The 18705-nt window shown below is 37.6% G+C and overlaps 1 protein-coding gene across 2 annotated transcripts; it reads left to right on the top strand.

The window, feature by feature from the left end:
• Positions 1–11505: 11505 nt before the first annotated feature.
• On the top strand, positions 11506–17383 carry LOC127662198 (homeobox protein OTX2-like). 2 transcript variants are annotated; one of them, XM_052153292.1, is made up of 4 exons: positions 11506–11579; positions 13863–14095; positions 14870–15021; positions 15267–17383. In XM_052153292.1, exons 2-4 carry the CDS (start codon positions 13999–14001, stop codon positions 15885–15887), a joined length of 870 nt encoding a protein of 289 aa, XP_052009252.1. In that variant the 5' UTR covers positions 11506–11579; positions 13863–13998; the 3' UTR covers positions 15888–17383. The 2 variants fall into 2 exon arrangements, with proteins under 2 accessions (XP_052009252.1, XP_052009253.1); XM_052153293.1 differs by lacking the exon at positions 11506–11579 and adding an exon at positions 11602–11783.
• Positions 17384–18705: the final 1322 nt, after the last annotated feature.

The raw sequence follows: 18705 nt of genomic DNA, 5'->3' as shown, positions 1-18705 counted from the left end.
AGTTAAGAAACAAAAATGCAATCTGACACACCACTGAAGTTCTGTGTAAAAAGGGGTAAAGCTTGCCTATGTCTAATTACTGGAGATAAATAATAAAGCGGCACCACACTAATGATATGTGTGTAGCCATTTTGGAGCTTGCATTGACAATTAACCTTTCTCGTTTGGTGATTTGTAACACAAGCAAATCCTGTTATCAGCAAATATAGCACATGGCTCACACACACTCAACTCCAACTCCAAACAGGGGTGTAAGTGGTGTTTATGGTCTGTAACGAGAACAATAAAATAAATATTGGATAGATCGCACCAGTACACACAGTCAAACTAGTGGTGTGAAGTGAGTGAGTGACATAGATAGAGTGAGAAAGATATTTCACAGCAACTGGCCACGGCTTGATAAATAATAATATAATGATGATGATGATTTTCCAGTTCCCAGTATTACTGCGTTGGGTTAAAGATACTGGGGCTATGTACTACTTGTATATATATATATATATATATATATATATATATATATATATATATATATATATATATATTACATGGTATGTTTCATGTTATCATGATACATGGATATAGCGTCCTTGGAAATATTTTTTTTTATCTTCAATATATGTATATTTAAAATTATTGTTTAATTCTGAATGTGCAAAAATGTATTAATGAGGAAATAATTATTTAAAAAACAGATTGCTTTGGTTATTAATGGCAGCTGTAATTATGTGCAGCGTGCAGGACACAAACTATATACTGCATATCGAGATGATGAAATCGTAAGAAGTCGTACATATTGGCTTTTGCCAAAATGTTTTAGTCCTTTAGAGAAAAAAATTGTTATTGCAATTTTTCCTAAGTTTAACCCCAAACCTAAACCTAGCCATAAAGTCTAACCCCCAAACCCTAAACTTAATAGGAAAATAACTTCTGTGTACCACAGAAGGAAAAAAGCATCAGGGTTTGGAACAATACTGAAAGCATATCAGCTGGTCCTTAACACACATCAGTTATTTGTATTGCATAAATACATGTAATTAGTAAGCAAATATGTTCACAGATGTTTCCTTTCTTGAAATAAAATATTGAATAAGAGGTTAGCTAGTGCCTGTATTGTATTGATTTTAAATTCTGTTTGTTGATTGGTTGGTATCTATGGGGGAAAAAACGAGCCAACCAATTATTACGAGTTGTCATGAGATTATGTTGTAATATGCTATTCCAAACTTTGCCTGAGTGACATGTCAAGCGCTTGACAGAAGTAACATTTGTACATTGTAATCTAACACACTGTAACAAGAGTCAGTCCTCATGTGACCCATGTGCTTCCACTGGGGCTGAACCTGTTATCCACATCTCACCCAAATTCCCAGTCTTTGGCAAGATGCCAACTCACATTGTGCCGAATCATGTGGGCCTACTGCTGTTGCTATGGGGACATGGTAACCTTGTCTCAGACCTTGGGGTGGTGGAGAAATTGAGGTTGTCATCCCTGACAGTATGCAGAATGGATAATAATGACAGGATGATGCATCAGATGATATCTCCAAGAAAGAAATAATGGAGGAATGATGGTAGAGGAGGTCTGGAAAGAGGGTGTTCACTTGGCAAGCCAAAATCAGAAACTAGACTGGCAAATGGACAATGGCACAAACAAGGATAAACATTAAATACTTGCAAACAAAATTATTATTATGATATTTAGATGATCTAAATGTCCCACATATATAAAATATGGAGTCAGAAATACCCCTGTTTTTAAGAACTATTATTTTAAACATTTCATATAGGGATGGGAATTGTAAAGAATTTAATGTTTCCAATTCCTCTTAAAGATTCCAGTTGATTAATGGTTAAATTAAGGATTCTTACTTTTGAGGAAGACGTTTTTGAAAATTTTTGTTGCATTTACTGCCGTCAACAGTTTGTCAAATTATGAGATCACTTCACATTTCAAAAAAGCAGATAAAAAAGATGTAATACCATTTATGCAAAAGACATGTTTACAGACGTTTTAATGACTTTTTAAACACTTTTTAGAGGCATAAATGCAATCAAATAATTGGTCCTACTGTAACTATGTATACTATAACATTCTAAACAAACAAAAACTGTTTAAACAAAATTGTCTAACGCATATTTCATTCATTATTATAGTTTTTAAAATACAATTCTGCCTAATTTAAGAGTCAGGAGTCTTAAGCATTACATAACAATGTAAAAGTTTATTTCAAGCTTGACACGATGCAAGTCAGATTCACACACACAAAAACAATGGCTCATAAGAGTAATTTGTTCAGGAGCCGCACAAACTGCACTGCTTGTTAGGAATCTGACTACATTGGTTGTGCTGTACGTTTCGTACTGTAGATTCAAAAGAACCGGCTCAAAAGATTCATTAGTTCGGGAATCACATTACACCAGACGCGTTGTATGCTTTGCGCTGTAGATTCAAAAGAACCAGCTCATTGGAGTCATTTTTTCAGGAATCATGATGTGTGTTTCCTGTTGTAGATTCATTAGGGGGGCAGCACAGGTGCTGAATAGCAAAGCAGGTCAGAGTATTTTAGTACGATGTTCCATCCGCATTGGCGGGAAAATGTTAGTTTAAGCACTGTTAATGAAATGAAAGTCATGAAAATCATACGCTTCCAGCATTGATTAAAGAAAATTACCATTTCCTGGTTCCCAACACTATTTTCTTAAGATTCAATTTTAGGCATAATCTTATAGTTATTAGTTGAGTAAAAAAGTAGTAGCAAAAAAAATATGTTATTGTACAGGTATGAAAGTGCCCCTAAATATAGTCCCATCTTAGTAACTTAGTTAATTTCTGACACTGGTGGGTCGTTTCCAGTGTTTCATCTAATGTCAAATTGAATGGCACAGTGGTCTGATTTTACAGCAGTATACCATATCCTGCCAAATTTTCCACACTAAACAGCACAATATGCTGAGCTTATGGAGTGATCAGTCCCTCACTCTACAGAGGTGGCTCTGATGGGGTGGATCAATGTTGGCCTGAGCCATCCAGTTGGGTGAGGGTGGGAGGTGGGTGTTAGAGGGGGGGGGGGTTTGTTGGCAAGGTGAGATTGTGAGGCTCCAGTTGGTCCACTGGAGGCTGGCTGACTGATGGGCAGAGGGGGGGACATAGCCAGTCTGGCCTGGGCGAGGAGGAGAGGCTGGTGGGAATGGCGGAGGGGTGCTGGACTCTGGCCCAGAGTGGTGACTGCCTGTCTGTCCAGGCGCTGGGCCACTCCATCCTGCTCCTCCAGGCTCCTACCCCTGAGTGGGCATTTCAAAGGGATGGGCCTGCCCTCTCTCTTTCAATCACACTTTTGCCCTTGCTCTTTCTTTCTCTCTTTCTCTCTCTCTCTCTCTCTCTCTCGCTTTGTGACTTCCTTGTTCGCTTATACTCTTCCTACCACTCTTGAATATCTCTCCTTATTCTCCTAAGTGATCTCAGTCATTTAAAATTACTGTGCACTTCCATGTACCTTGTAATTGAGTCGCCAATCACTGACAGATCACACACACCACATTAATACTTTCTACTGTGCTTTATTCATCTTTTCCTGCCCAAGAACCTTCTCGATCTGTATGATTTTGCCTGATTCATCAGACTCTGACCAGTTGCACTGTGGGGTAGAGAGATAGAAAGAGAGAAGTATAGAGGGGAGAGGAGGAGGGATGGAGTTGTACCGCTACACTGGACCCATCTGCCCGATGTCTTCCCCTGCTGCGGAGCATGATGTTGCTCCATGACTCGATGGCTCCACCATGGTGCTGACCATTATGCTGCTGCTTTATTGAACTGTGCCCCAGAAGCTCCACAGCAGAGACCACAATAATTTCAGAGCAACTCAACAGTTTGTCCAATTTGACATGTCATTTTATGTTTGTGAAGATATGTTATGTTTATGTTAGCCTCTAGATTTGCATTAAGGTTTGAGAAAAATATCCTATTTCATTAAGAGATTTATACCCACAAGGTCTTTTCTAAATGTTTATTAAGCAAAAACCAAAGCAGTTTATGAAAACTGGAAATGGAAAAGCAAACACTCATAAATATTTGACAGAGATTTGCATTTAATCACAATATGTATAAGGGCAAGATTTTTTCTCAATTAATACACACTTAAACAATATATAAAATAAGAAATTGACCTTTTCAAAGATTTTGGGCAAAAGGAATGCACATTAACTGGAGATAATTGCAATATCAGTGACCATAAGACTGATATAATTTCATAAATCAATGTAACGTGTTAATATTCTAATAATTTTCTTATAATCAGCATGAAGAAGGGATATTGTACTCCAGTTCTCATTCTTCGAGCTGCAATTTATTTGACCACTCTATTGTCTATTCAGCTTCTTTCTGTTCCTGATCCTACCTATCTATCACCTCCCCTGCCAGCAATTAATGTGAGTCCTCCACACCCTCTGTCCTCTCCTCGTCTCCCACCTGGCATTTTCCGGGCAGTAGGTCTAGTGAAATTCCTGCATCCCTATTGCCAGCCGCAAGGCGGTAACCACTGGTGTTTCTGAGTGTTCCCACCCCCAGCACACACACAGTCAAATGCGCACACACACACATTGCATGTCCTGTCCCAGTCTGCAACTCTGGCTGACTCTACATTCTTTTCAGCAGTATTTGGTTCCCTGTGGTAACCAGGAGATTAATGAGTGGTGACCTGTCATATTAAAGGAATAGTTAACCCAAAAATATAAAATATGTAATCATTTAGTCAAACTCATTTTGTGACAAACCTGTATGAGTTTCAGCAGAACAAAAAAGGAGTCAAAGGAGTCTTTTCAATACAATGGCAGTTGGCAGGGATGCACCTTAAAGCTTTTAAAATAACCCAAAAGTATCTTAAAAGTAGTTCATGTGAATTTTGTGTCATTTTCCAAGTATTCTGAAGGCATATGATTACCCTAAATTTTAGTAATTTTGCAGTGAAAATCTTGATGTCCATAGCACGTTTATGAGTGCATGATAAAAGCTTTTTCACAGTGGCACATGTTCTCCTTAATGGTATTAATATGTAACTAAAACAAGGATACCAGCCTAGAACACTGTTTAACCTTAAACAGTACCTTATTTCTGTGTTCCATTAATGTCGAGAAACAAACACATGCATTTATGCATTTTTACTGATAATTATCCAGTTAAATTTAACTACTGTATACTGACAGCAATGTACCAGATACATCCATAGAGAAGCCTGGTAGTATCTATGTCTAAAGAAACTATAACAACGTAGTAAAATTAACTAATTTTTCCTCTCAAATCTACAGAAGCAAATTTAGCTAGTTAAAGCTTAGGCCATAAACCTACTTTAAAAGACATTTGTTTTTAGTGTTCAACATATTTTGTTGTTCAACAACTATTTGTCTATATGCTATAAAACTGTCAATAATTATTTATGACCATGATGACATCAGCAACACTGAGGCAAATCTTAAATGAGGCTCATTGGAGCACATTTTGCATGCTTTTTTTTATCTTTGGTTCATTATTATTTTAAATCAAAATAAGGGGGATATGGGGTGATAAGTTCATATATACAGTGTATATATATATATACTTAAACTATTCAAGTGGGGCTAAATAAATGACCAATCCGTCAACCTTAACATTTTGATGTGTAGGGAGTTCCCGGTTCATTCTTTTAGGACACATATATTTCAGATGCTGGACTCACTCGGTTTGGAGAGGGTGACATTCAAAAAGAGAGATAGTGAGATCATACCGATCAGAGTTTGGAGGTTGTTTTATCAGCTGAATGGCTTACTAAGATTTAGGGGACAGTTTGTGAACTTCTTGTGAGCACATACACACAAGCACTCACACACATACAAACAGGTCTGGTGTTTACTCTCCTAATTGGAGGGGAGGGTTCCAGTTGACAGACAAGCCCTTAGAGATACACAATTGTGAAAAACAGCTGCCAGCCTGTGGTTGGAAGGGTAGCTGACTACAGACTGGAGCCGAGACAAGAACATGGCAGGAACGTAATGGAAACATCCAACTGACAGAATCATGAGGAGTCCCAACAGCCTACACTGTCCCATAAGAGATATAAATGGTTGAGGAACTGGCAATTGTAGTGTAAATAAGAAAGAAAGAAAAAAATGTTACTTGTGAGATTTTCAAAGTACTGATGTTTTTGCAAGCGAGCGAGTGAAATGAAGAGAGAGATGGAGTGAGATGCGTGTGAACTGGCAGTTTATAAGACAGCAAGACATTACAATTTGGAGGCTGAGTATTGGAGTATGAACATGAGTGCCAGAATGTCACTCAAAACAAAGTGGGGTTTGGATGGGGCACAAGCAAGGAATGCTCACCCCATATGGGGGCTCGTCCTCAACTCGCATGCCTTTCAAACTTGGTGCAGGGTTAATTATGTCACATAATTAAAGACTCAACACAATAGCACAAACCTCTTTGTGGCTGAGTGTTCAAAGTTTGGCACTGGGACAAAATAACCCAAATAATTGTTATATCACCTCATATCTTATTTGGAGGCTTAGAAATAAAAAATTAGACGGTGTTCACAACATGTCATTAGCCAAAGTTTACATTCAACCATCATGATGCAATAAGAGACTATATAAATGATGTTTCAAGGTATATCCTATGATTATTTTTACTTTCATGTCTTTGATGCTCATGTTTGTTGTAAAATGCAAGTCTTAAAGCAATGCATAAACAGACACACCTTTACCTGGAAGGTCAAATAAAATGGAAAAATGTACCACAATCATAAACAGCCATTGCTTGTTTTTTATGGGGATTTCACAGGCAACACAATAGAACATTTCCAAAATGTGATCTCAGAGCCTTGCAGACTACAAGGCATCCAAGTCTTTACTACATAATGCATAAATAAATTCGACCCACTCTGTTTCCGTGACTTTGAGCTCTGAGAGGGAATAGGAGGGGAAGAGAAGTCCACACTGCAGGGCAGGTTCTCCCATATACTACAGACCTAACACACCACAGAAAATCGGATGCTGGTTTAATAGACTAGATATTGTTACGGTAACTTATAATAATGGTTATATATTTTGTTGTAATAATAATTTTTGAAATTAAACAATTGCATTGCTTCCAATTCTTTAAAGATCTGTGAAAATCTCCGTAGATCTTCCTCTGAATTCACCTTGAGGGCCTTTGCTGTGTGTGTGTGTGTGTGTGTGTGTGTGTGTGTGTGTGTGTGTGTGTGTGTGTGTGTGTGTGTGTGTGCGTATGCGTGTGTGTGTGTGTGTGTGTGTGATGTTTTTTGATTTCGAGGACAATTTTGTAAGTTACAAATTAGTAATTACAAGGGTATTATGCTATAAATGTGATTTATGAGGACATTTCTAGTGTCCCCATAATTCAAATCGCTTAAAAATCATACTAAACTATGTTTTATTGAAAATGTAAAAATGCAGAACGTTTTCTGTGATGATTAGGTTTAGGGGTTGTGTTGGGTTTAGAGGATAGAATCTATAGTTTGTACAGTATAAAAGTCATTATGTCTATGGAAAGTCCTCATAATGATAGGTAGACCAACATATGTGTGTGTGTGTGTGTGTGTGTGTGTGTGTGTGTGTGTGTGTGTGTGTGTGTGTGTGTGTGTGTGTGTGTGTGTGTGTGTGTGTGTGTGTGAAAAAGTGAGAGCGCAAAAGTGGAGAGAGAAAAGCATGTTTATGCATGACTGAAGAACGCTTTGTGTCCCCTTGTTTGTCCTTGTCAGTATGGTGGAGGGCTTACTTTGTCTCATCATATTGATGACTTGAAGGGAAGAATCAGTTTTAATTGAATCCATTTGTTTGTTGCTTGGCCCCTGTGCAAACAGTAGACAAACAATTACAGTAGTGATTAATAAGCCTTAAATATTTCCAGAAGATACTAAATGCAGCACACATGCATGGATCCTTGGTGGAAATTGTAGTTTGTGTACAACTAACGCTGAAAACTTGATTAGGAATAAAAGACACATGTAAAACAAATTGGTAAAATAATGTTTCTACACAATTTATTTGTCACATTATTATCCATAAATGTATTGAATTATGTGATGCAACTACAACGGTACATAATTGCAGTGTAAGTAAATGTACTGGTGCATTTTAATATGCTTTCTCTCTTCCTCTTTCAATCTGTTTCTATATGTAGATTGTGGTAACCTCTGTGATCTCCTGAAATGTACTGTGCAATCATCCTCCTCTTTCCTAACCCTTGCAATCTGACATCCTTATTTTCTTGGGCTGTGACGCGTAATATTTAACCCCATTTACATTCCCAGTACCTTACGAGAAGACATGGCACACAGGAAATTATGAAAGTCAATAAAGATCAAACAACCTCTTTTATTCATAGTAATTACTTTGTGCAAATATACCTTCGTTCAAGTGTTCCTCTCATCAAAAATGACTCCGTTATCGCATTTTAACACTGTAACAATTATGTCAAATCAGAGAAGCATTTGGGGGAATATTATTGTGGGTCTAGTCGTAATACCATCCTAAATTATGTCCATTCAATCTGTGTCTTTGTTATTTTTTTTTTTATAAACTCAGATTAAAATCAGTGTTATTTTAACACTGGAATACAAAGACAAGTCTCATTTTTTATGAATAAAAAAATAAAACAGTCTTAACTAAGTGTAACATGATAATTTGATCATTGAAAAGGCACCACAGATTTTTTTAATTTTCTTTCCCTCCTACTGTGCTCCTCCAAACATTCACATAATATAAGATCATATGACGTCCACTTTTCTTTTTGTCCACCAGTGCTTGTAAAACATTTGCACCTGCAGGGGAGACTGAAGTGTTGATGTGTTTTTAATTATTGAAGACTGACAAACCTATGATAACAATTTTTGTAGTAGTAGTAATAGAAGTAATAATAATAACAACAATAAGATAATTAGGCTTATTAATATTAGTAGTAATAAAAAACGTTTTATTATTATAAATATTTAATAAATATGTATTATTCAATAAATGTGATTGAAAACGCAATTATTATCATTAGTATTTTTTCACTGTCTGTTTTTGTTCAAAAAGAACGCGGTAATAAGTTACAAGAGACTGCTGCATTGTAATATAAATAAAGGTATGAAAGTCGCCACTCAACCAAAGTGGAGATTAAAGGGAAAGACTGTCATTTACTGGTATTGCGCTGCTGTGGCCACAGGCGCGAGCACGCATTGCTCTTTTTCACTTTGACAAACCACAATTCCTTTAAAGATGAGAATTCCCTCCGGACGCGGGGCGTTTAGAATTTGATAAATAATTTAGCAATTTAAACAGCGAGAGGCAACGCTGGGCGAGATCCCAGTGATAAAGGCACACGCGAGAGCTTTTAGTGTTGGATGAAACAGAGCTGCGAGTTGCGTGTTACTAAATAAATGACACAGTGCGCGTTCATATATACAAGCTCCAGTATTGCCCAACGAGCCGCTCGTTTTAATAGCGCGCCTTTCCACGGCAAATGCGCAAATGAAGAATCTTTTATACTTTTAATAATAATAATAATAATCTCCTATAATTTGTATCATAAATAAAGAAGCGTTTGCTCAGGATTTTGAGGATATTTAGAAATTCTCATAGCCCTACATGAAGAATTATCGACTTTGTTAATCTTTGACATGGAGCGACCTGCAGTTTTCCATCATTTAATACTGTGCTCGGGAGGACGAGTTTAGAGAGAGAGAAAAGAGTTTCTGAGTAAAAAATAAAAAAGTGCATAAGCGCTTGGCGTGAAGCTCAGTGTTTATATATATCATGCAATGTCAAATCAGTAGTCGTGACAGATAAGTGGATGTTGTATTAAATATTAACAGAGAAATCACTGGGATAATGTTGCTGTCAGCCTCTCCGGAGCACTCCACAAGAGCAGGTGCGCAACTGAAGCCCTCCGTCAGGTCTTCAAGGTAAATCACGCGCTAAAAAGTTTCCCCCCGCATCTGTAACGCAATGAAAGATCACAATCGATTAATGCAATGCCATAGTTTATTCATTATAAAATCTATAACATCAGTTGACCTGTTAGGCCTGTTCAATTACAGAGTCCCAGTAGATCTAAGGTTTATAGGATGCTCTTTATTGAACCTCTGATAACGGCATCATAAGACCATCTCAAATATCAATGATCCACTTTTATTTGATCACGTTATTACAAATAATTATTATTATTACTGTAGTGGTTGTAGTTTCCAGTTTCTAATAGTATGGCAGTAATCAGGAAATAAGTTCAACCTTCTGTTCATAAAGATTCTTTAGGTAACCTGTAGTATACCAACATATACTATAGGTTAGCCTATATCAACAATATCAAACAAAATAGTACTTGAATGCATATAATTAGAAATATATCAAAGTTATTTTGATGTAAAAAAAAAAAAAAAAAAAGGAATAGAGGCTACTGATTTCTCTCCCAATGTCATATATGAAATATGACAAATGTGATATATAACAACAACATCAATAATAATAATAATAATAATAGATCAGTACAAATAAAATTAAATAGTAGCAGTAGGATTGGTGGTATTAATGTAACAAAATGCGTTAATTTCTTTAACATAAGTGACCTGCATTCAATGAAACGAACACATATATATATTAAATAAGAATGTAGCTCACCGTCTTTCATCTGTACATGTGTCTCGAGTCACCCGATGCGGTCCTCTCTTCCTTCCCGGGATATCTTCAAATGGATAGACTAAAAACTGATATGAAACAGGCTTTCCTCCCACACAGAAGGATCCAGATAAACATTTCTCGAAGTGGATATTGGCGACGTGTTTTAAGCATTTTAAAGGTATGCTACTTCTATTCACGTCCTCACTGCACCACAGCACACTGCTTTCACGTGTAGTCTACATGTCTTATAAAAGGCCTTAATCTAGCCCCATGGCAATGCGATGCACTCATCTCTTGATACGTTTGGGTATATCAGCTAGAGCACTTGCGGTTTGAGCGTCATGTGGACGAGAGGACAGTTTTAAGGAATTAAGTCGCCGTAAATCCCTCCAGCTACGCGACAGAAATGCAGGAGGACTGCGTGTATTTGAGCGTCCGTATTCATCATTGCTAACCCCCTTAACCCCTATAACTATTGAACACAGTCTCAAGAATAAAAAGGGCTAAGTCTGCTGTTTTCTCTCACGACTGATAATCATGCCTGAGATTGCGCAAATTACGCTCACTTTTGATTCTTCTGCAACTTCCAGCCAGATTAACTCAGGGCCACCGTAGCTCAAATATAAGGTCATTGTAAAAAGATTTGTCATTGTTTTTACAGACAGGAGTGGAACAACTTAGAAATGCATTTCCTTCCACTACATTCATAATACAGTAGTTCATGTTATAAGGTAAAATGACATCGCTTTGACTCAGAGATGAGAATGTGCTGCAGCGCCTCGCTCTCATTGGCTGGAGAGTTTGGATCAAAAAGTAGCTGTCGGCATTGTTTCCCTGCAAAGGGCCCTGCGAGAGGAACAGACTCCAGTCCTGTGCTCGTCATTGGTCACTCCAATAACTTCAGACCAGAAGAGCAGCGAATCATAACCGTATGTATTTTAATCTCTTGAAACCATTTCTCTCGCTGTCCGTTTTTAGCTGTAAAGGGTTCCTCATAACTCATTTGTTTCACGGTTTCATCAAACTGAAAGGGATTTTATCTTGATGTCTTGAGTATTTTTGTAACGATCGAGGCGTATATTCGCTATCGGACATCAAACTTTGACGTGCTTCGAACTGAATCACTTAATTCAGTAAGTATCCTGTTTGTCGCCTATGTGTGCATTTATTTCTGCATTACCGGTTTATTATTATTTTTATTTTTATTTTTTTTATTATTTGTATAATTAGTAGGCTATTATTATGCAGTTGTAATAGGCCTAGTTGTCTATTACAACGTAAATTAATCTGTGTAGCCTATCAGTCGTTTTATGTCTAATATTGAAACTATTGTGTGACTTGCATTTTAAGATCACCAAATATCCAATTAGCATATCTTTAAAGCGATCCTAACATAAAAAATAAAAAAGGTCGTAATTGTATTTATCTGCTGCCTATTTTGACGTGCCAGTAGACTAGTAGTACGCAGTTTGACACTGTCAGTATTCAAAAAGCAAATTGTACTGCAAGTATCAAGCTCCTTTTCTTAGAGCGCCTTTGCGTAGAAATAGCGATAATTATTAATTAGCGATAATTACGACACAAAGCGATAATTACAGAACAGCAAAACAAGTCTGATCGGCACACTTTTAACCTCTTTCTGATGCGAATGAATATGGGCACAAAAAAATGAGGCCCACGTGTAATTTATTTTCTTATTACCTATGCAGGTAGCCTACCAATATGATGATGCTTTAATGCGAAACTAATTTTTGAAATTCAAAAAAGCGCGCGCGCGTGTGTGTGTGTGTGTGGGGGTGCATTTTTTAGGATACAAACTGGTAATTACAAGGGTATTGTGCTATAAATGTGGTTTATGAGGACATTTCTAGTGTCCCCGTTATTCAAATAGCTTAAAAAACACACATAATTATATATTTTTGTGAGGTTTAGGTGATAGAATCTATAGTTTGTACAGTAGCCTAAAAAATAATTGTGTCTATGGAGAGTCCTCACAAGGATAGCTGCACCAATGTGTGTGTGTCGTGTGTGTGTGTGTGTGTGTGTGTGTGTGTGTGTGTGTGTGTGTGTGTGTGTGTGTGTGTGTGTGTGTGTGTGTGTGTGTGTGTGATTTTTATTATAGTCATGCACAGAATCAATGAGGCCAAAAGTTCAGCTTGAAGAGGTAGCGTCCAGTAATTAGGGAGCGCGTGCCACCCGGATTATCTCGTTAATTTATCAAAAACAACATTTATCATAATTAATTATTGGATGAGGTAATTACTATTGAGCGGCTGTGCTGGACGAGGACTGTTTTAAGTGACAGATTGAGGGGCAAAACCGTTGGATTTTGCAACAAAAAATCCTCATAAATGTTGGATAATACGGCTAAAGTTTGTGTTTTTTATTAATAATTTTACATTCAAAATGTAATGAATGATTATACATTCAAAATGAATGATGCTTGCACGAAATGTTCAAGTACATGTTTTATTTTACTTGATAACGGCCCTTTATTAGATATAAGTCAATTCTTTTTAACGTTTCAGTTAGGCCTGAAAACTTTTGATAGTTTAGTCAAAGATTAGATTCAACCAGATTTAAGTTAATAAGACAGCAGTTCAACTCGAGGCAAACATTATTTTAATGGAACACGAAAAGTTCAGACTTGAGCTTTTTTGTTAGATTCCCTTCACCAGATCCATTCTGGGAAATACTAATACAAGTAATTATGATTGTATGATTTTGTGCGGACTGATATGAGAGAAGACTGGAGGAGGTAACTACTTTTGTCTCTCGCCAATGGAGCTTTTGTTATCAGCATTAGTTATCAGGCTAACAATGGCCTTTGTTTCCTCCAATAGCTCCCAATCAGTGGCCTTAATGCTTGAGACAATTAGCCGGGTTCCTATGCAAATTGTGTTTCTGGCTTGTGTGCACATTTGAACGACTGAGTTTTGTCTTTGTGAAGACTTGTTGCAACTAATAGATGTTACTGTTCGGGGCTGGGGGGGAGGAAGGGGAGGGACGGGGGGCGTTTGTCAAGATGTGCTTCGTTCATCTCACGAGGACAGCTGGAGGTCTGGTGCGGCTTTAAGAGCACGTTGCTGTGTGGACGTGGTTGAGTCGCCCATAGTCCTTGCAGCTAGAGGAACCTTGTGTTTATCATATAACAGACGCTTCATTAATAGAGAACGTCTCTCTTTATTTTTGTGATTCTTTTTTAAAAACAGGGCATTGGTTTCACCGCTACGGCTGAAGGCGAAAACAAGCCAGAAGCAGAAGAAAAAGAGACTGAAGGGCGGCCTCAGTCTTCGTGTCCAGCTTTCCACATTTTCACCAACTTTACCCCCCACAATCACCTTTAACATGATGTCGTATCTTAAGCAACCACCTTACACGGTCAACGGGCTAAGTTTAACTACCTCCGGTATGGACCTTCTGCATCCGTCCGTTGGATATCCAGGTGAGACGCGTTTCCTAATTACGCATTTTTGCACACGGAGTTTGGAAGTCTCGTGCACACAACGCTATAAAGTTGATTTCAAGATTAGTTACACTTTTTTTTTGACAATTTTTCGTGGCTTTCCGGCAATCGGAATAGTGAATAAATCGTATCCTCCTTGGCTATTTGATTGTAGGTTGTATGCAATAATTATACTTTCATATGCAAGGCATAGGCCTATGTAATAAGTTATTATTCGATAGTTTTTTAGCTATTGCATTAAAAGCACATATTGCATACATTTGCTATTGCTAATCTCTTAAACAGTCAATTTTTGAACCATTCTTTCATTCAAGTTGAAACCCGTTTTCAAATCCAATTTTAAAAAGGACAATTTATAACGAAATGGGAGTTTTAAGAATTAAAAACTTGCGGATCCTCAGCAAAGAAACAAGATATTGCTGTATTAAAATAAAATGTATTTATTAAGCTGGTGTAGGCTTGAATACAGTTGTTAAAAAAAAAAATAATAATAAAAAACAAGCATTAATTATAACTTTCGGGAAGAAAAAAAATCTTAAAAATGACAATATAGGATTTCTTTTTATTTATTTTAACATTGCAGATTAGGCCCACGTCAAAAGTTTTGAATATTTGGTGCAGACTATTTAATAGTTAATCGATGTCGGCCTACGTCACATTTTTAGCTAGCCTATTCACTTTTTACCAGTATAATCTATGTATGATCGCTTTTCGGATGGACATCCATGTAAAGCATCTGTTTATTTCTAACAGCGACTCCTCGAAAGCAAAGGCGGGAGAGGACAACATTCACTCGAGCTCAACTAGATGTGCTGGAGTCTTTATTCGCCAAAACGCGCTACCCGGATATTTTCATGCGTGAGGAGGTGGCCTTAAAAATCAATCTCCCAGAGTCCCGTGTACAGGTGCGTATCCTTTTCAATGCATGCATGTTTTGTTTTAAGGATCCAAGCAGGTGGAATGTGGTATAGGCTATAAAGAAATGAATGGATTGAGGCTAGAAAATGTATGATGCTATTTTTCTTCAGGTTTACTTCTAGAGAACATAGTTAATATAAATAATAAGTAGGCTAATGTGAATAATTCGGAGGTGATGTTGCCCCACAATTAAAGTGAGAGTTAGTTAATAACCCCTATTTTTCCACGTCAGGTTTGGTTCAAAAACCGAAGGGCCAAGTGTCGCCAGCAGCAGCAGCAACAACAAAACGGAGGCCAGAACAAGGTGCGACCTGCCAAAAAGAAGAGCTCTCCGGCGCGGGAGGCCAGTTCTGAGAGCGGGGCGAGTGGCCAGTTCACCCCGCCCTCTAGCACTTCAGTCCCGGCTATCTCCACCACAACGGCGCCGGTGTCCATTTGGAGCCCGGCCTCCATCTCGCCGCTGTCAGACCCACTCTCAACCTCCTCCTCCTGCATGCAGCGATCCTACCCAATGACCTATACTCAAGCGTCCGGATATAGCCAGGGGTATGCGGGTTCCACATCCTACTTTGGGGGCATGGACTGCGGTTCTTACTTGACGCCCATGCACCATCAACTGACAGGGCCAGGATCAACTTTGAGCCCCATGAGCAGCAACGCTGTTACCAGTCACCTGAACCAGTCTCCAGCCTCCCTCCCCACACAGGGTTACGGTGCCTCGGGGCTCAGCTTCAATTCCACTGCGGATTGCTTGGATTATAAGGACCAAGCGTCCTCATGGAAACTGAACTTCAACGCTGATTGCTTGGATTACAAAGATCAGACTTCCTCCTGGAAATTCCAGGTGTTGTGAAACTAACAAAACGTCTGACATTTTGTCCAATCAACACACGAAAAGACTATAAAATAAACTTTGTAGACCTGCCATCCTTTCAAAAACAGAAGTGTTCTGTGAAGCGTGAACTGTCCGATGTGGATGGGTTGCACTGTGCCTGACAGCGCTTTCGAAGTTCGTATTTTTCATAACATTTCTATTTGAGTTCCACGAACCCTTCATGGCGTGCAAAGTATTGGAAGGGTCACGAGTTCGCATAAACTGGACATTTGACCACAACCTGTTAAGGTAGAGGGAATCAAAGTGAATTTGAAAATAAGTTAGGTCAAAGCCACGGAGCAAATCCTTACAGAAGAGGAGAGAGAGAAAAACTACACAATAAAAGGAGCCAATCTTTTGGTTAAGTGCTTGGAATGGGCAGGCTTTCTCTAAGCCTCTTACAGCACGCCGACCTATTTCAATGTTGGCAAGACCAGAGACACTTCCATAAGGAGGGTGTGTGTGTGTGTGTGTGTGTGTGTGTGTGTGTGTGTGTGTGTGTGTGTGTGTGTGTGTGTGTGTGTGCTGAACGCCCCCATGGCGACCTGGATGCACTACTTTATTTAAGAAAAGGTGTTTATAAGGAATCAATATGTAGTTTTTAAAAGACAATCAGTGTGTGTCTTATATAAATGGTACATTTGTGTGTGTGTGTGTTTTTATTTTATTTTATCTGTGCTAGCCTTCGAAACTGTGATTTGTTGTAACTGTATGCAATTTGTGAGTTCCGTCGCATCTGCGAAGACTCGGCTGTGATTTTAATAGATTTTTTTTTTTCCAACATGGTAAATAATAGTCACATGATTACTATTGGATTTTTACCCATCTCAAGAATACAGGGACTTGTCGCCATTCATTGATCTCTATTGGTCATAATTGATAACATGCCACCCACGGGGATCTTACACTTGTCTGGAGTGCTGATGTGGTCCCACCAGAGAAATATTAATAAACAATTTCAAATCTGACACCACATTTAAAGTCTGGACGAGTTCTTAAAATTGACAATAAATTGTATGTGTTTTCTTGTGTTTTGTAGCTTGAAAGTTAAAAGATTATATAGCCTAGTTGATTAGAATGGAGAGGCCCAACTTATATATATAATAATAATAACAATAATTCAACCAACACATTTTTAATAAATTGTCTTACGCTACATCAGCCAACTTCAAACCTATGCCAACTAATTTAATATTATTTAACTTATTTATTTAACATGTTGATGGTAATACATTAAAACAACACTAAAAGCTGAATTATTGGTTTCCATTTCCCTTTGATAAACGAAGAGGAAATTTCATGCATTTCAAAATTAAATACAAATAGTTTTCTCCTTGTTTATTTGTTTAAAAGAAATTGTCCGCATTGAACAATGTATTCCAGTACATTTTTGATAAAATCGGTGTCAACAAGTGTTTTATTAAAGGTTGGGCCTTGATAACGTATAGCCAATCAGAATCCTAATAAAGCTAAAACTTGAGAAGCAAGTCTTGTACTCTGTGTCTTGTAATATGGTCATTAAAGAACTTACATTGAGAGTAGGTTAAATGTATCTCTGTAACTGCGAGACGTTTTCAAATTTTAATTATTTTTCATTTTCCCCGCCGAGTTTCCGGCTCTTTCGTTTTTAGAGAAATGGCACCAGGAATGCGCAGTTCGAGAAAGTCGCGCTAATCCGCTCCTCAAAAACCAGCTAATCCCAATATTTCACTGGCGGGGTTTCTTTAGGGCAGAGGGCAATTCAAACTCAACTCTAAGCCTTCTTTAAAGACCCTTTTTTTGCGCGCATCGATGTGGTCCGTGTCGCCACTACACGGATAGCATTTTACAATGGGAAAAATATGCTTTAATTCCACAAATTTTAGAACAATATTGTTGTATAGAGGTCCAATGACACGAATTCTAAACAAACCTAATTTCATTAAACCAACATTAAAAGGTTCAATTTAAAAAAAGGAAAAAAATTATACATATATATATTACTATATACATATACATATATATGCTATAGTTAGATGCGCTAACTCATAGAGTCCTCTATACTGAATGGAAAACTTTCACAAGAAGTCCCGTCGGTAAAGGAAAGGGTGGAGACCGAGTTGATGACTTTACGGTTACCGTCGTCTGCAGGGGAAATTCTGTTGTAAGGATCTGATCATGAGCATCAGCACATCATTGCACTAGTTTACTGCGAGTCAGAATCGAATCTTTAAAGTTTCTTTATGCTCCTCCGTCATAATTGCGAGCAGAGGAACATTCAATTATCGTCCATGACATTGCCAAATAATCTTCTGTTCATTCACATCGTCACTAAAAGACACAAGCATCGTTAAGACAGCTGATAGGGATCTCTAAATCGAAAATGCGCATGTCGTTGTAACGAAATGAAGCTTACTAAATTGATGCTGTATGTTCGAAACGTTCTCATTCCCAATCTGATCTGTTTCCCACGAAATCTCCCTTAATTCTGTATACTCTTAAAAAGGATGCTAAACTCATGAATAAAACGTAAAATATACATTTTGAATTATGAATACATTAATAATGAATATAAATTATTGCTAAATATAAAAATGTACTTTAGGCGTTGTTGCACCGCACGCAACATTGTATTAAGATGTAATAATATATTACAAATATATATTGTAGCCCATTTTGAAGGTTTACCATTTTAATTTCATAACAAATTTCTATCAAATTGTACTGTGCAATGTTTGACAAAATTAAATCAATCAAACTTAAAATATGTATTTTTTTTTAATTAAAGATTGCATAATTACATTTCATGAATTTTGTT

This window comes from Xyrauchen texanus, chromosome 22 (assembly GCF_025860055.1).
Source record: "Xyrauchen texanus isolate HMW12.3.18 chromosome 22, RBS_HiC_50CHRs, whole genome shotgun sequence".
Lineage (NCBI taxonomy): Eukaryota > Metazoa > Chordata > Actinopteri > Cypriniformes > Catostomidae > Xyrauchen > Xyrauchen texanus.
Note: the sequence above shows the minus strand (reverse complement) of the source record. Positions and strands in the feature narration are given on the sequence as shown.

Bases quoted from the DNA above. Each gene is read 5' to 3' on its own strand.
- LOC127662198 (XM_052153292.1), top strand. From the start codon at position 13,999: ATGATGTCGTATCTTAAGCAACCACCTTACACGGTCAACGGGCTAAGT. The intron at 14,096-14,869 runs GTGAGACGCGTT...TATTTCTAACAG, and splicing joins TCCGTCCGTTGGATATCCAG to CGACTCCTCGAAAGCAAAGG. The intron at 15,022-15,266 runs GTGCGTATCCTT...TTTCCACGTCAG, and splicing joins TCCCAGAGTCCCGTGTACAG to GTTTGGTTCAAAAACCGAAG.